The 18,315-nt window shown below is 38.0% G+C and overlaps 1 protein-coding gene across 1 annotated transcript; it reads right to left on the reverse strand.

Annotated features, from left to right (window-relative positions):
- Window positions 1-844: 844 nt before the first annotated feature.
- LOC131217497 (uncharacterized) lies at window positions 845-7,339 on the reverse strand. Its single transcript, XM_058212432.1, has 2 exons — window positions 7,095-7,339; window positions 845-1,328 (listed from the first exon to the last, which is right to left on the reverse strand). Exons 1-2 carry the CDS (start codon window positions 7,337-7,339, stop codon window positions 845-847), a joined length of 729 nt encoding a protein of 242 aa, XP_058068415.1.
- Window positions 7,340-18,315: the final 10,976 nt, after the last annotated feature.

The following is an 18,315-nucleotide window of genomic DNA, read 5'->3' on the forward strand; positions in this document are numbered from 1 at the left end:
GGGATATTAACAGTGTTCCTAAGAAAGAACGACCTCCTTAGGAGATCTTGAGTCTCTTCTCCGAGCTCAGACATCTCGGAGATGAATACGTGGTAGCGGATGTAGAGATTAAGCATTATACAACCACTTTAAATCGGTAGTCATCCCTCAGTGCAGAGTGCAGGACCGCTTTAAATCGGTAGCCAGCCTGTTCCAAAGAAGCTTGGATGAACCAGTTGCATTGGACTCGTGAACACGAGTTCAATAAAAAATGTTGCGGGCAATGAAGCGTTTGCTCGACAGGCTCTTTGACGACTTGGCTGATACTAACAGGCTTTATCCCAACCGCGATCGGTTAGAGAGCACTGAGCTAGTTATGTTCATGGAGGCCCAGATAGTCCTATATCAAGGGCGCGCTAAGGTTAGTGAGGCTAAGAGACGGTCGATCGAATTGGAATAAGCTGACGTTGACGACCGTTTGGCTTATGTTGAACGCACCGCAGTGGAGTTCATGAGCTAAGGAGCATCCTGGAGTGAGAGGAGAAATATGGCAAGGGACGCAAAGCTTGAAGCTACTCGGGCTTTTGAGCATGCAAAATGGGCTAAGGGTTAGCCTCATCGTCTGGCCTCTCTCTTTCCTTTCCCTTATTATACACACACACACACACACACACACACACACACACACACACACACACACACACACAAATATATATATATATATATATATATATATATATTCTTTCTTGCCTAGCGCGGGTTCAACTAATGACCTCAGGGGCTTTATTTAAATATTTCTGATGGACCCTTGTTCAGGGTTTTTATTTAAATGAAAATTTGATCTATCTTACTAAATTGGCTCGGCTCAATTTCTAATGACTTCCCACAATGGAGGAAAGTATTGTTTTAGATATTTGCCGCTTATAGGTTCTTGTGCAACATCGCCACTTAAATCCTTAAGGAGGTAAACCCCTCCCCTTAGAACATTTTCAATGATATATGGCCCATCCCATGTATGGGACCATTTTCCTAACGCTCGGTCCTTCTGGCTGATGGGCAGAACCATCTTCCAGACTGTATTTCCCTCTTTGAAAGCCTTTCCTTTAACCTTTTTATTGTATGCTCGAGCGACGGCCGCTTTGTTGGCCATTATTGAATTAAGAGCTTTGACACGAGTCTCATCCAATCCCTCAAGTTCGGCCAACATTGCTTCCATGAACTCGGGCGGGCTCAATTGAGATTGATGCGTGACTCGTAATGATGGGACCATGACCTCTAAGGGTAAAACTGCTTCGTGTCCATAAGCCAACCCGAATGGAATGACCCTTGTACTGGTATGAGGTGTTACCCTGTAAGCCCACAAAGCCTCAGATAACTTAAGATGTCATTCACATGGATTTCCTCGTATCATTTTCCTCAAAATATTCTTGATTACCTTATTGCTAGCCTTGGCCTGACCATTAGCCTGAGCATAGTATGGGGTTGAGTGAAAGATCTTTATATCATATCAGTCAGTAAGGGCACACACTTCTTTGGCCGAGAAAGTAGCACCTTGGTCCTTTGTAATAGACTCTGGTACACCAAAACGATGAATGATGTTAGCTTTTATGAAACTAATGATGTCTTCATGACCGACTTTCCTCATGGGTTTCGCTTCAACCCATTTGGTAGAGTAATCAGTCACAATGATGATGAACAAATCCAGCTTGGTCAAAGGTGGGTGGATCTGCCCAATCAAGTTGATTGCCCATTCTCGAAATGGCCATGACTTTATGATAGGATGCAATTCGATCACAGGTACATGTTGAACTGGCCCATTTCTTTGGCAAGTGCCACAACCTTTCGTATATTAGACACAATTGGCCATCATTTCTGACCAAAAGTATCCGTTACACCTAAGAATAAGCCTCATTTTCCTTCTTGCCTAGTGAGCCCTACAACTGCAAACACCCTCATGGACTCCTTTCATGACTGACAAGGCTTCATTTTTCGACAAAGAGTGAAGCAAAACTCCATAGGCCCCTTTTCGATATAATTCATTATCGACCATAACATAATTAACGGCCGATCTCCTTGTACTTCTATCGACCTTAGTTCGAGGATTTGCAAGTAACCCATAAGGGGAGCATCAGATAGACTTTTTTTATACTTCCCCTTTGGAAAACAGAGGGTAATGATCTTTTTTGAACTGTGATCGACCAACTGGCTGCTCCCTTCCATGTCTCAAGACCTTTTGCCAATTGCATGGTTTCATTGGCATCCACATTTTAATTCTGAGTGACATGCATCAATTAGACATCATTGAATCGTTTGAGCAATTGGATGGCTACAGCGTAATATGGTAATAAGGATGGACTGGTGCACTTAAACAATCCCGCCATCTGATTTATCACCAATTGTGAACGCTGACGATCATTACGTCCTTCACACGTAATTCTAACAATATTTCGAGGTCGATTATCATAGCCTGATATTCGACCTGATTGTTAGTACACTCGAATTCTAACTGAATTGCAAACTCTTGACGATTTCCATTGGGAGCGATCAACACTATACTAGCCCCAAATGTTTCATTTGTTCTCTACTCATCAAAGATTAGCTTCCAGGGTGTGAGTTGCACATAATATGAATCCGCAATGCCTGCTGGGATTTGTTCCTCCAAATTCAATGGATGACTAGCCAAAAACTCTGCTATGGCTCTACCTTTTATTGCTTTTTGCGACAAATAAATCAAGTAAAATTTAGATAACACCAATACCCATTTACCAATATGGTCGCTTAAAATAGGCCGATTTAACATATATTTTACTAGATCAATTATGGATATCACATTAACTCTTTTGGCCAACAAGTAATGTTTAAGCTTGGTAGCTGTGAAATATAAGGACAGACACAAATTTTCCATGGTCGAATACCACGTTTCTACATTGAGCAACACTCGGCTTAAATAGTATATTGCTCTTTATTTTCATAAGTCATCCTCTTGTGCTAAAAGGGCTCCGATCGACCCTAGGGAAGCAACTATATATAACTTAAGCGGTCGATTCTTGATAGGAGGCATTAACACAAGTGGCTTCATCAGATATTCCTTGATTCGATTGAAAGTCAGCTGATGTTATGCTTCTCGTACAAACTCGTCTCCCTGTTTCAATTTTAATAACAAGGAAAACACATTAGTCTTGCATGTACAGTTAGATATGAAATGTCGTAAGAAATTGAGGTGGCCCAGGAACTTCTGTAACTCAGCCTTATTCCCTAGTGGTCGTGCATCGATCATAGCCTGAGCTTTGTTCTAATTGATTTCAATTCCTCTCTGATGTGCAAGGAATCCTAAGAAATTACTAGCTGATACCCCGAAAGCACACTTCATAGGGTTCATTTTCAGTTTATGAAGTCTCATACGTTTGAAAGACTTGTGCAAGTGCTCTAGATGCTCTCTCGCATCGATCAACTTTAATGACTACATCGTCTATATAGACTTCTATAAAGCGACCAATCATATCATGAAAAAATGGCATTCATTTCTCTTTGGTATGCAGCGCTTGCATTCTTCAAACCGAAAGGCATTACCACCTAGCAGTAAGTCTCTAAAGGTTTGGGACATCTGAATGCGGTCTTTGGCACATTGTCTAGAGCTATATAAATTTGATTGTACCCTAAATGCCCATCCAAGAAGGACACAATCCCATGCCCAGCTGCCCGATCGATTAATTAATCAGCCACAGGCATGGGATATTCATCTTTAGGTGTGGCTAAGTTCAAATTTCTGAAATTAATGCACACTCTCAACTCACCATTCTTCTTCATTACTGGGAATATGTTTGACATCCACTCAGCATATTTGATCGGTCGAATGAACCCGGCCTTCAAGCGTGATTCGATCTCTCTCTTTTTTTCTTTTTTCTTTTTTTTTTAATCTTAAAAGTGACTTCGGTTGTCATCCGTCTTCGAGGCCGTTTGTATGGTTGATGCCCCTCTTTAGTGGGCAACCTGTGCTCAACCAAAGATCTATCCAGTCCTGGCATATCTTGATAGTCCCATGCAAACAATCCGCAAATTCTTGCAGCAAACTTATTACTTTATCCCTTTCAGGCGGTCGTAACAGATTGCTTATAAACGTGGGTCTTGGGTTCTGATCCATCCCCAGATGTATTTCGTCCAGCGGGTCTTGAACTTATGGTCGATGCTCTTATGCTTCTCCTGGTTGATATATCTTCCATCCCCAAGCTGTCTTCCTTGGCCTATTCGTTTAGATCTGTTAAATTTACAAAGACACCTTCGTCAATTTCTCTCAAGATTTCTTCAAGCCTCTTTATTCTTGTAAATGCTATCTTATCTAGCTCCTATATTTATCGAATTTTATAGTGCCAAAACCTCTTGGAATCTGTATCTTGTGTAGCTCAACTTTATATCATCATTGCCTACATTCAAGAAGTTCAAATTCAAGATCAAGCATCTCAAATTCAAGTTTAAGAAGTTCAAGTACAAGAATAAGAGATTCAAGTACAACATCAAGTACTAGATCAAGTTTTCAAGCTTCAACAATGTCAAGACAGTGTGCATTACTTAAAAATACATGCTCAACTTCAAAGTACTTCAAGATGACAAGCTTCAAAGTACTTTAAGCTAAACTATCAACCGAAGCGAACGATGTTTTAATGTTCAATTTTCACCGATAAGGTATGAATGACCCTGGATTGACCATAGGTTAGGTCATATTGATTGCATACTAATATTGGGTCATATATAATTTTATAGGCTTTTTCTCGACTAGTCCTAGCCTATGTTTGACTAGTCCAAGCACTGGCTCGACCAGTCCAAGAATTCCCTCGACCAGTCCAAGGTTTGTTACTAATTTTTAAAATTTTCTGTTGGACCCTCGACCAATCTTAGAGACTGCTCGACCAGTCCTGGAGACTACTTGACCAGTCGAGTGAACACTGCTCGACCAGTCGAGCAGGCTCAACTCAAAGTCCAGCAATCATTCTTGGTCCCACTCAACCAGTCGAGTGCAGGGCTCGACCAGTCGAGCAAGGCACTCGACCAGTCGAGGAACAGTCTTATCTTATCAAGCCCAAAATATTTAAAATTTTGTTGGTCCTTCGACTAGTTGAGCTGACCACTGGGCCAGTCGAGTGAATAGTATTTGTACCTATAAATTGAGCACGAATTTTAGAGTTTGGTAAGTCATTCAAGAAAAATTCAAGACACCACTCTGAGAGATAAGTTTGTGATATTCTTAAGCTATATTGTGTTCATTTAATATTCTCTTTAATTTAGCTTTTTGCATTTTATTTTGAATTCTCTATTCCAATCTTAATTGAAGAAGGGATTTAAGTTTTCCCCTTTCTTGAGATCAAAATCAAATCAAGCTAGCCCAAGGTGATTTAATCTAAAAATCATTTAGATCTAAGAACCCTTTCATAAGTGAGTGTGGACATTGAACATTTACTCCGAATTGGTTTTACCAGGCTTCATCAAATGAGAATATCCAGATAAATATATTTATGTTTTTGTAAATCTCTTTTTTGTTTTTAAGGTTATGTCAAAAAAACCTCTCTTTCCTTTCTTGGTTTGTCTGAGGTGTTCCAGAAAATCTCAAAGTGTGGGGTTTTTGAATTGTGTAAGCCCACTTGAAAGACACAATTGTGAAGGTTTTAGGTGAACCTTGAAAAACCTATTTTATAGTGAACACCAATATCTCGAGGGTGAGGATATTGGGAGTGGAGTAGTTGTGTGGACAGTTGGTATACACACAAGCGAACCACTATAACTTTTGGTGTTGTGGTGGATGGTTGATTGTGGCTTTGTGTGAATGTTGTAATTTCTCTTTAAGCCTTTATGGAGAATGATTGTAATTTATTATCTGCACATGTGGTGAATGTTGTAATAGCAATAGAAATTTATTTCTGTTTTATTTTTTATTCCTCTATATTTGTTTGGAATTTTGATACATAGACCGTTCTAGAAATCAGGTTGTCCTACCATAAGTCATTGGTTTTTGGTGTAAGGTTGTCCTTAGAACAACATTTGTATCAACCTCTCAATACTTGTGCATTTGAGGTTGCTATTCATTTATGCTATTTAAATTGATAAGTGCTATCTTTATTTATTTCTTTTTTATTCCGCATTAAAAATTTTAATTTGGCATAATCCTATTCACCCCCCGCGGGGGACTCTTAGCTTGGCCTTTTCAATTCTGGCCGCGAAGTTGGCCCCACATACTATTCCTTCAGCTGTCACAATCATGATATCTTTTCGATAACACAACGGGTAACCAGCCGATAAAGGACAATGTCCTTCATCTAAGTCTCGTTTTCCTAGATCGTATTGCTTGCACAATGCTACCTAGATTCTTCTTTACTATAATCCCAGTCGGTCGTCCGTATTTATTTCTTCCGGTGAACCTAATGGGCCCTATTTCTTTGCCATAATAATAAGCCTCATTAGCATTTGATGTGGGTAGAAAAGGTTTATTATTAGCCAGGACAAGCTCGACCCTATCCTGATTCCAGAAAATGACGAACTGGTGAAGAGAAGATGGGATGCATGTGAAGGAATGAATCCAATCTCTCCCTAATAAAGCATTGTAACTTGATGGCGTGCCAACTACAAAAAACGATGCCAGGACAGATGTGGTGCCTATATGAGAGCGACTGATAGGACACCATGTGTGTTGGTAACATGACCAACAAAATTATTAACGGTGACCTCAAATGGAATCAAGTCAGTCATGGTTTTTCCCAATTTGGCCATCATTCTCTTTGGTAACAAATTTACCGCGGCCCTATTGTCTACCAAAATTCTAGTAACACGGCATCCATCTAAATGAGTGGATATATACAAAAGCTTGAGATGTTGCGTTATGTCAGTGGCGGGTCTATCTATAATTACTCTGTCGGTGATACCATCAGTCGCTACAATGACCCTATTAATATGCAATGCCTTGTCTTATTTCGCTTCTTCATAAGGAAAAGAGGCATGTTGTATAATAACTGGGGAAATGTATTCTTCTACATCCCTAGGCATTTTGTTTAGCTAAGTTGCCCTTGCCTGAAAATTAGATGGCAAAGTAAGTACCATGTTGTAATGAAACACCGTAAGTGGCAACGAACCAAACACAATGTTGCTGCCCAAACCTTTTCACCCCTAGTGTATCAGACTCGATATCATGAGTCTGACTAGGGTATTTGTTGACTGTGGGTTTGACCGACAAATTCGCTGCTGTATCCCTTAACATATCTGCAGTGTATGCGAGTTCGTCAGGGAACCATTCCTCTATGGGGAAGCAATCCTTACTGAAGTAATCCGATAGGCTACCAGGGTTGTCTTCTTCTTTAAAGCCTCTCGATTCTTCCATGCTTTTGAGAGACTTTTTCCTTTCTCAAATAGTCAGTGGCATCACAACTTCGATCGTGTTTATAGCCACTTGTTCGTCAGGTGAGGGTGCTTTCCAAAATGGACGCGGTATCCTGGGCTCCGGTTGAGAAGGCACTTCACCCCCTTCTCTTTCTCTTCTCGTTGCGGCTATGTTCCTCTGCCACTGGCGTTTGGGTTTTGGTCAAAATTTCTGGTACCACTGGGAACTTTGGGTCTGTGGGTCTGTGAGCTATTCCATAATCCTTCTCGCATAGTCAAGGGTTTGACCATCCTAGTCAAAGGCGACCCCTACCGCGATTAGTGGTTGGATGTTGATTGCCTCAACCTCTGATGATCTCGATTGTGACCAGGGTTGAAATTTCCCAGCTCGTGATGATCTCTCGATTGTGAAGGGATATCTCGAGTGCAGCAATCACATAACTGTGATTTTTTGTTGTTCCTTCAACTGCACATGTCCTGATAGTGAGATGCCCATCGTCGTCTTGGTGTGTATCGACCGTGTGTTCCACATGGATTTCCTGGACCAAGCTCGACTTTCGGTTGAGGTCGATCTCTCAAATCAGCCGTGATAATGTTTGTCTCCATGCCGGTCAGGAATGGGTCAGTATCAATCAGCATGGCCTCCTTTTCCTTTTCTGAAAATTTCAGTAATCCACGGTTGATGTGATCTTGAATGAGATTCTTGAAAATAACACACTTATTAGTGGAATAAGATCGAGATCCATGCCATTTGCAATAATCGACCTTTTATAGCTCGTTGACCAAATTTATTTTGTGATTGATAGGAACCTTTATAAACATTGCTTCTAACATGAAGTCAAAGATTTCTTTGGCCCGAGTAATATCAAAGGTATATACTTTCTGAGCCTTCTGGGTTGCTGGGCCAGTCGATTCTGCCTTGGCCAACACCGAGCATACTAATGGCTTTCTAGCCACTACTTTAGCAATTACAATTTTGTAATTAGGATCATTGTAATACGTTCCAATTGACGAATTTGCTTGTCTAGTCCCCTCTTTAAGAAACTCCTCGTAATGAGAGACCTTAGTAAGGTCATACAAATCGACAAATTCCGTGCTCACAAACTTTTTATGAAGTTTGTATTCTAGGCCGTCTTGCGCAAGCTGCACGAATTCAACCTCGGTCATGACTACCTTACAGCGGCTTTTCGCCTGCTTGAACCGCAGAATATAACTTTCGCAGGATTCCCTAGGCAGTTGTAGAAACAGTGCGAGATCGGTCATACTTATATCTCTATTCCTAGAGAAAAAACTGAGCATGTAATTTCTCTTCCAATTCTTACTAGGTGTGTATTGAATTTGGCGACAAGTTCGAATACCATGTAAAGGCTGCGGTAGTCAATGAGTGACCAAATAACTGTAATTTATAATAATCATTGTTGGCTAGCTCGCCACATTGCATGGTGAGCCAGCCGATGTGTTCGATAGTTGACTGACCATGCTTGCTAGAAAATAAGGTGAAATCCGGTTGATAATTCCTCGGCAATGGGTGTTTCCGATCCACCCATTCAGGATATGGTATGTGATATGTAGGAATAGCGTTGTGGCCTAGCACTTGGCCATCAACTTCATGCACAATTTGTAGTATTTGGTCGCGATCGATTTGTTGAGGTTCCACGACTGGCGGATGATTTGGACCAAATCAATTAAAATTCTCTGAAACCTAGAACCTTGCGGTGGTAGAACCCAACTGGTGGTCCTTGATTTCTATTTTCAAAATTTCTAACCTCATGCTTAGGTCGCCTGACCTCCGCAGGAGGTGGCGCATTCCTAACCTCTGGGGGAGGAATAAGTGGTGAGTTGCGTTGTAATGATAATGTCGGTGGGAATGGGGCAACATTATTGACCGAACTCCCATTATGTTGTTGTGTTGGATGTGTTCTCTCCGTCATTATGGCTAACAATCATTGCATAGACTTAGTCTGGATGGCCATGTAACAATTAGTACTTTTAGCCTGTTGACGGAACTACTCTGAATGAGCTCTCTCGTCTGCACCATTTGGATGCTTGTATGAACATCCCTGAATACCATTGATACTTCATCCGGAAGGATGGGGTGAGCTGTGGATGGTCCAGCGTGATTTCCAGCTAGGTTAATATTCAAATTAATTTCACCCGGGGGTGCCTGAACCTGCACATCATCCCCCAGGGGTAGTGCAGTTGGTGTTGCAAGTTCGTTTTCAAAAATTATACTGCTTCTTCTCTCCATTATTGGAAACATCTAGACCGGTAGTTTAAACAAATAGATGTCCCACTGGGTGTGCCAAAAAATTGTTTGCTATGGTTTTTGTGATCCTTCTCCGGCACGAGTGGTGCACAAGCGTGCCAGAATTGGGATTGCGGTTCCAATTCAAACCGAACAACAATGATCCCGAGCGCTAAAGTAGGCAGACATAGAGCATGACCAAAGTTTGAGGAGATCAGTCGTCTATTTAGCCACTCGCTCAAAGTGTAAATTGATCAGGCGATAGTCAGAGGGTGGGGTTCGTCCTCTGATGATGGGTTATTTCTTCGCCTTCTATACAAAAGGACTTTCTCAATACAGACTGAGCGGAATAAGAAGAGAAACTTATAATCGATTGTTATTGACCACTGGAGAGTGCTCCGATTACAATTACAATTATCAGCTATTGTACTTTAAGTTATGAATTAAGCTAAATGGCAAGTGCGGAAAGTAAATGATTATGCTAAAGAAAGAAATTTACTTGATAAGGAAAGACGATTACACTATAGAATGTAAATCTGCAAGACATTTTGAAAGATATGAAAGATAATTTGATTTGCTGATTTTTTTTGGGTTGGTGTGAGATGAATTTTTAGGCTTGCTTGATCTTTTATTTATAACGTCACTCCATTATTCTAGACGTTTCCCACGTTTTGATGATTATTGTAATCGTTCCTCCCTCGTTCTGTTTTTAGAAATTTTCCATGTTCTTGCTCCTTGTGGTCTACAGACACTTGTCCAGCAATCGTGTGTGTCATACCCCAAACTCGGAAACCAGGCTCACAGAATTTTCGATCACTGAATCCGGTGCCGACAACCTCTGTAGTACCCCATTCTTGGCTCCCAGCGCCCGTACGCCAGATTTAGATCCTAGGATCCCAGAAATAGGATTTTTCAATGTACATTTATCTCGTAAGAAGCATAACCACAAGTTTACCCAAATCACAAAGACAACATCATCATCACATATCCACTAATACAAATAGTTGAATACAGTGCTGAAAGGGAAGATACATATGTCAAAAATCAAAGCTCCAGAAGACAGCTGCAAGCTCCAAGCTCAACGTTGTTGCGACCTAACGCCACCTACACGCATCTATCATGCATAAGCTTATAGAAAGCTTAGAGGGTGGTGTAAGTGTGTACGCAAGGTAAGTGTCAAGTATGCAATATCAGAGAAATGCGAAAACATGTCGGTAAGTCCATAAATACCATCAGCCTTATCCAGACTATGCGATGTAAAAACATAATAAGTCAATATCATATACTGAGAAAGCAATGTAGATCAGTTATACAATGTGGAGATATAATGAGTCAAATATCATATAATGTGGATATAATGCAATATGGAAATCCAGATGAGTCCACAAATATTGTCAACCTCATTTAGGCAATATAAACGCAGAAACATAGCAATCCAAAATGTCATATGCCGCGAATGTAATGCAATATGCGTGCGAATGAAATGACCAAGCTAAAGTGTGAAGTCGGGATGATAGTACGTAGTATCGCAGGGTATGGGGTCTATTATAAGGGACTTCTACTACGTGAAAAATGGAAAAAAATGACGGATTTAGAGACGGTTCTGGACCGTCTCTAAAATTGCTTGGTTTAAAGATGCTTTAGAGACGGCCGTAAACTGTCTCTAAACTTTTAGATGGCCTTTGACCGTCCTTAATATTGTCTTAAAAATTTGAACGTCCACAAATCATTTAAGACGGTCAAAAACCGTCGTTAACTGCGGATAAAAGACGGCCATTGACCGTTTGGAATAAGAGACGATCTCTGACTGTCTTATATGCAGCCATTTGAGACGGTCAAAGACTGTCCATATTAGAGACGGTCATTGGCCGTCTCTTACTAGTAATTTGAGACTGTCAAGGACCGTCTCAATTAGAGACGGTCATTGGTCGTCTTTTACTGTAATCTGAGACTGTCAAAAATAGTTTATATTAGGGACGGTTCTTAGCTGTCTCCATTTGAGACTGTCAAGGACCGTCTCTATTAGAGACGGTCTTTGACCATCTCTATTAGAGACGGTCTTTGACCATCTCATATGCGGTCATTTGAGACGGTCATTGGCCATCTTTTATTGGTAATCTGAGACTGTCAAAGACCGTCTCAATTTTAGACGGTCATCGGCCATCTTTTACTGGTTTAATGAGACAGTAAAAAATAGTCTGTATTAGGGACGGTCCTTAGCAGTCTCCATTTGAGACTGTCAAAGACCGTCTCTATTAGAGACGGTCCTTAGCCGTCTTATACTGGTCATTTGAGACTGTCAAAGACCGTCTGCGTTAGAGACGGTCCTAAACCGTCTCTAATGGTCAAGTCAAAAATTAAGAACAAAAAAATTTATGAATTTCGAAAAAAAAAAAAAAGAGTTAAAAGGCTTAGAAAAATAACTAACAATGTTTAAGAAAAATTTTTAGATTTTGAAAAAACATGTAATTTTATAAAAATCTAGATTTTGAAAAAAAAATTAAGAACTTTGAATAATGTTGATAATTTTGAAAAAAAAGAATTTCGATAAGAAAATGATATTTTGAAAAAGAAAATTTAAAAAATTAAATAAAATTGACAAATTATAAAAAAATATATATTTTAAAAAAGAAAACTAGATTTTGTATTTTGAAAAGAAAAATTAAAAACTTGTATAAGAAAAGTGATATTCAAAAAATGATATTTTGAAAAAGAAAATTTAAAAAATTAAACAAAATTGTGAAAAAATTGACAAATTGTAAAAAAAAAATATATTTTAAAAAAGAAAACTAGATTTTGTATTTTGAAAAGAAAAATTTAAAAGTTGTATAAGAAAAGTGATATTTAAAAAATGATATTTTGAAAAAGAAAATTTTAAAAATTAAACAAAATTGTGAAAAAATTGAAAAATTGTAAAAAAAAATATATATTTTAAAAAAGAAAAGTAGATTTTGTATTTTGAAAAGAAAAATTAAAAAGTTATATAACAAAAGTGATATTTAAAAAAATGATATTTTGAAAAAGAAAATTTAAAAAATTAAACAAAATTGTGAAAAAATTGACAAATTGTAAAAAAATATATATTTTAAAAAAGAAAACTAGATTTTGTATTTTGAAAAGAAAAATTAAAAATTTATATAACAAAAGTGATATTTTGAAAAAGAAAATTTAAAAAATTAAACAAAATTGTGAAAAAATTGACAAATTGTAAAAAAATATATATTTTAAAGAAGAAAACTAAATTTTGTAAAAAAAAAAAATGTTAAATTTATTTATAATAAAAATGATATTTAGTTAAAAGAGTAAAAAAATTATACATTTTGAAAAAAAAATGTTAAATTTATTTGTGAAAAATAAAATTACTAAATTATTAGGCACATCCACTAGTTGAACCTTTAATCGTTATTGGACAATCTAATCAGTTCAAATTGAATAGTAAATAACTTCAGATGTTTAAATCAAATTTCACTGAAATTGTTGATCAATATTGTATGCCCAATATCTTTTTCATATGTAGACATGTAAAATGGGCCAAATATTCTGGTTAAAATTGAGGCGAGTAACTAGTCAAATTGAGAGTATTGATAGTAAAATGGAGTGAATGGACTAGACACGTAAAATGGGCCAAATATTCTGGTTAAAATTGTGACCCAACTTACTGACCTCATGAGAAGCTAAGAATTGATGTTAGTAAGTTTTGTGCGCCCCATCATGATGTTTGTCGAACATCAACACCGTGGATTTGATGTGTCCACTTTAGGTTATGAGATATCTCAAAAATCATCGGTAAACGAAACTCAAGTGGGCCATACCATTTAAAACAATGTGAAGACATCCTAAAAAATATAAAAGCATTTAGTGGGGCCCACATGAGTTTTGGATGCGGTTGAAACTTGGTCTGACCCCTCATCCAATTGGGACACACATAATGAGTGGGTTGGATATGTGAATCACATTTAAGCAGGCCCAATATATGATTATGAATGTTTTAAGGAAACCTTTCTCCACTACATTTAAGTGAGTTACTCGTTACCTTTACCAAAGTAAATTCTGTGGGGTTCATCGTTATTTATTTATTTTATCCACTCTATTCATCCATGTTAACAGATAATTTGAGGTCTAAAAAACAAAAAGGAAGCATATCCAAAGCTCAAGTGGACCACACCATAGGAAATAGTGTGATTGAACCTCTACCATTTAAAATTTCTTAGAGGCCATAGAAGTTTTGGATCAAGCTGATGTTTGTGTTTTCTATTAATTTATATATTTTTGATATTATGAACAACCTTTAACTGTTTTTGGACAATCTGATCAGTCCGGACATGAAGAGTAAATAACTTCAGATGTTTAAATCAAAATTCACTTAAATTGTTGATCAATCTTGTTTGCCCAATATCTTTCTCATATGTAGTATGATCGAGGTGAGTAACTAGTCAAATTGAGGGTAATGATAAGTAAAATAGAGTGAATGGACAGTGTCGATATACATAAAATATATCAAGGTGGGCCCTACATGGTTAGAGTAACACCCATGAAGGAGTTACCTAAATAGTGAAATGGTACTATAAAGTCACCTCATAGGAACTTCTCATAAGGTTAATCTGCGTGCGCCCCACCATGATGTGTGTAGAACATCAACACCATGCATTTGATGTGTCCCCTTTAAGTCCAAAAATCAGTCATATACGAAACTCAGGTGGGCCATAACATCTAAAACTATGCGAAGACATCCCCAAAATATATAAAAGCATTTGGTGGGGCCCACATGAGTTTTGGATGTGTATGAAACTTGGTCTGACTCCTCATCCAAGTGGGACACACATAATGAATGGGCTGGATCTATGAACCACATCTAGGTGGGCCCAATAAATGATTATGAATGTTTTAATGGGAGGGTAACCCTCTCAACTATAGTATGTGGTGTGGCCCACCCAAGTCATGGATTGACTTTATTTTTAAGCTCGTGGCCCACCATGGAATGGTGCATCTGACTGACGAGGCAGATCCAAAGTTCAAGTGGACCCACCATAGAAAAGAGTGGGATAGTGAATAAATAAATAAATCATGGTGGGCCCCACAGGATTTACTTAGTACGCTTAGGGTACCGAGTTACTCTATACGTAATCCGCTTCCATCCAGAAATGTACGTGGTTTGGCTAGTTACGCTGCCACTAGCTAGGTTGCTAGTAGTCGATGCAATGTGGACCCCACCACGATGTATGTGTTTTATTCACGCCGTCCATCCATTTTAAAAGATAATTTTATGACTTAATCCTGAAAATGAGATAGATATAAATCTCAGGTGGACCACACCATGGAAATTTTTTTTGATTGAATGTCCACTGTTAAAAACCTCCTAGGGCCCACTGTAATGGTTATTTGACATCTAACCTATTGATATATTAGGTGTAAAAAATTGGATGAAATGAAAAAATATATATTAGCTTGATCCAAAACTTTTGTGAGCCCTACCATGATTGTTTAATCCATGTCGTCTATCTATTTTTAAAGATCATCTTATGGTATGAAACCAAAAATGAGATATATCCAAATCTTAAGTGGACCACATTCTAGGAAACAGTGTTGAATGAGCGTCAACCATTAAAAAACATTTTGGGGCCATAAAAGTTTTGGATCAAACTGATTTTTGTTTTTCCCCTTCATCTGGCCTTGTATGACCTAATCAACATATTGGATGTCAAATAAATAATACAGTGGGTCTTAAGAGGATTTTTATGTGGTTCACAAATCCAGCCCATCCATTATGTGTGTCCCACTTGGATCAAACTGATTATTTCTATTTCATTTCAACATGCATTATTTGCATCTGATGTATTTTATTTATTAGATTGTTGAAATTTGTTGGGGTATTTTGTGAATCTGTTTAGATTATCTATATACATTAGTGTTTTTTTGTGTATTTGTTGTTTCATTTCAGCTTTATTGTTGTTGTTTACAATTACTGAGTGTTGGAGAATTTTCACTAACTGAATGCTGGCAGTGGTTTCTAGATGGTTAGAGAAAAGATGATGGATGTTCCATATTCAGCGTGAATGTGTGGCCCACCTGATGAATGTATCAGACTGATTTTGGGGTATGATAGACATTATATGGTGATCTACATGAGTGGTTCAGAACTCACATGTGCCATCCTTGAATATCCTTATGTATGTGTTGAGTATAGACCATTGGGTCTCTTTTCTCCAAAATTATATGTTAAAATGGATGGATGGAGTGGATAAAATGAATAAATCATGGTCGGCCCCACAGGATATATAAAAATATATGGACGACATGAATAAATCATGGGAACGGATTGGCTACTCCCCTTGACACCAGCCATTGGCTAGTGGTCGGTGCTCTGTGGGGCCCACCATGATGTATGTGTATCATCCATGCCGTCCATCTATTTTTATATATCATTTTATTATATGATAAAAAAAATGATTATATCTCAATCTCAAGTGGACCACATTATAGGAAATAGTGTTGAATGAATTTTGACCATTAAAAACGTTTTGGGGGCCATAAAAGTTTTGGATCAAGCTGATATTTATTTTTTCCCTTCATCTGGGTCTTTATGACCAAATCAACAGATTGGATGTCAAATAAACAGTACAGTGGGCCTTAGGAGGATTTTAATTGTGAATATCCATTCATTATTTTTGTCCTGTGGTGTGGCCCACCTAGGATTTATATCGCTATCAATTTTTGTATCAAGCACTAAAATGATCTTTAAAAATGTATGAACGGAATGGATGAAACATGTACATCATGGTGGGGCCCACAGTGCACCGACCTAAATGTATCCCAAAATTGGGCGCGTGCTCAAAAGAAGCCGCGCCCAATCTCCCTCTCCCAAAATCTGCCCTCCCTCTCTCTCCCTCTGCGCCTCATCATTTCATTTCTCTACCCTAGGTAAGGAGGCAATCATTACTTGCCTTAAAACCCTCCCTCTCCTTCTCTCTCTCTCTCTCTCTCTCTCTCTCTCTCTCTCTCTCTCTCTCTCTCTCTCTTCTGGTATTGGATTTCCAACAGCCCTTCATCTCTTCCCCGGCCAGGTACTCATTTCTCTATTTACGTTTTTAATTTTTAGATATGTAAATCCTCATATAATGGATGTATACCATGTATACAATGGATGCAGAGATAGAATAGTCTTGCCATTCATCATTTGTTGTGAATGTTTAAGGTGTGCACAACTTGTGTTTGACGAAATGTCTCTGCTAACATGATCTGGGGTTCAAGAAGTTTATTCACTCAAATATCAAGAAGTTTATTCTATTTACCTCTGATTCTCGAATCTTTGTTATCGTTTGTCCATAACAATCTGCCTGCTACATACCCAGGCTCTTTCTAGATAGGCCTTTCCTTTGTAAATCCGTTCATACCTATTTTTGATTACATAATCTTGACATTAACTTCTTGTTCCTGTCTCTTCAATTTACCTAATTTTGGCAACAAAGTCTTTTTCCAGATGTTTCACTTTCATCTGTTCATCATGCTTACTGATGAAATAGAAGTAAAGTCAGTTCAAGAGTTCTTTTTGTTTATGAGTTATGACAATGGGGCATTGTTTTCTTCCTGGAGCTATTTACAGGCATGGAATTCTTGCTGGGAAAGTTATTCGATACTCTTGTGAGTGATGGTTCATATGCAGGAACTTACATGTGGCATACATAAACTCAAATTCAACCATCCAAATTGTGGGTCCTCCTGTAGATCTGTTATCATCAAAAGGTTGAGATTGAGCTCACGAACTGATAGTTCTCTGAGCCCATGGAGCGATCCAAAACTCTGATTACTAGGCATTTATTTTTTGTTGAATGCAGACCATTGACTATTTTTTATTTTGACCACCCATTAAAATTTCTACCAATCAGCAAATCAGGAAATCAAATTAGTGTGATTTTCTTGCACAAGCCATCTAGATTGGGACCCATGATTTGGATGGTTTAACCTGCATGCCATGTGTATCTAGATTGGGACCCATGATTTTAAAATCTAAACTATCCATTGATTGAGAATTAAGTTCTGTTTTCTCCCTCACCGTTGATATTATTTTCTGTATGGGTTCTTGGCCTAATGCCTTCAAGTGAAAGATGGTATGAGAAAACATCTCTTTAATCCTTTAATGAAAATGTTTAAGCTAACATCTTTACAAAATAACTTGTTCAGACCCAAAGAAATTCTCTATATATTTGTTTTATCGTGTGGCTAGAAAAAGCTTTTGAATGTTGTCGCAAGAAAAAGGAATTTATGTTCTATGAATGTCATTTCCCCGACTTCCCTTCAACCTCCAATCACTTAAGCTATTTCGCCCCATTGTGACAGTTCATGCATTTCTGTTCTTGATGGAAAGTGATAGCAACCAAATGGATTTTTGAATAGGAGCTGAATGACAAGATGCTTCAAGTTCAAATGATGTTTAAGAAAGAGGATTACTTCCAATCGATTAAGCTACAACAACATTACCTTTTTTTTAATTTTAGTTTAAGCTATTATTTAACTTTTGGACTCCAAAGGAACCCAATTGCAATTTGAGGATTACTTCCTCATTTTAATTACAACAACATTACCTTTTTTTTTTAATTTTTCATTTCCAATTGATTAAAAGACTCACTTGTGTATCCAAATGCAATCTGTCCTTTTTGCATTTGGTCCATACAGATATAGAGATACAGAATTCAGAATAATCCAGGACATTCCCAAATGGGACCATTGCATGCACC

The sequence above is a fragment of the Magnolia sinica genome, chromosome 10, assembly GCF_029962835.1.
Source record: "Magnolia sinica isolate HGM2019 chromosome 10, MsV1, whole genome shotgun sequence".
Lineage (NCBI taxonomy): Eukaryota > Viridiplantae > Streptophyta > Magnoliopsida > Magnoliales > Magnoliaceae > Magnolia > Magnolia sinica.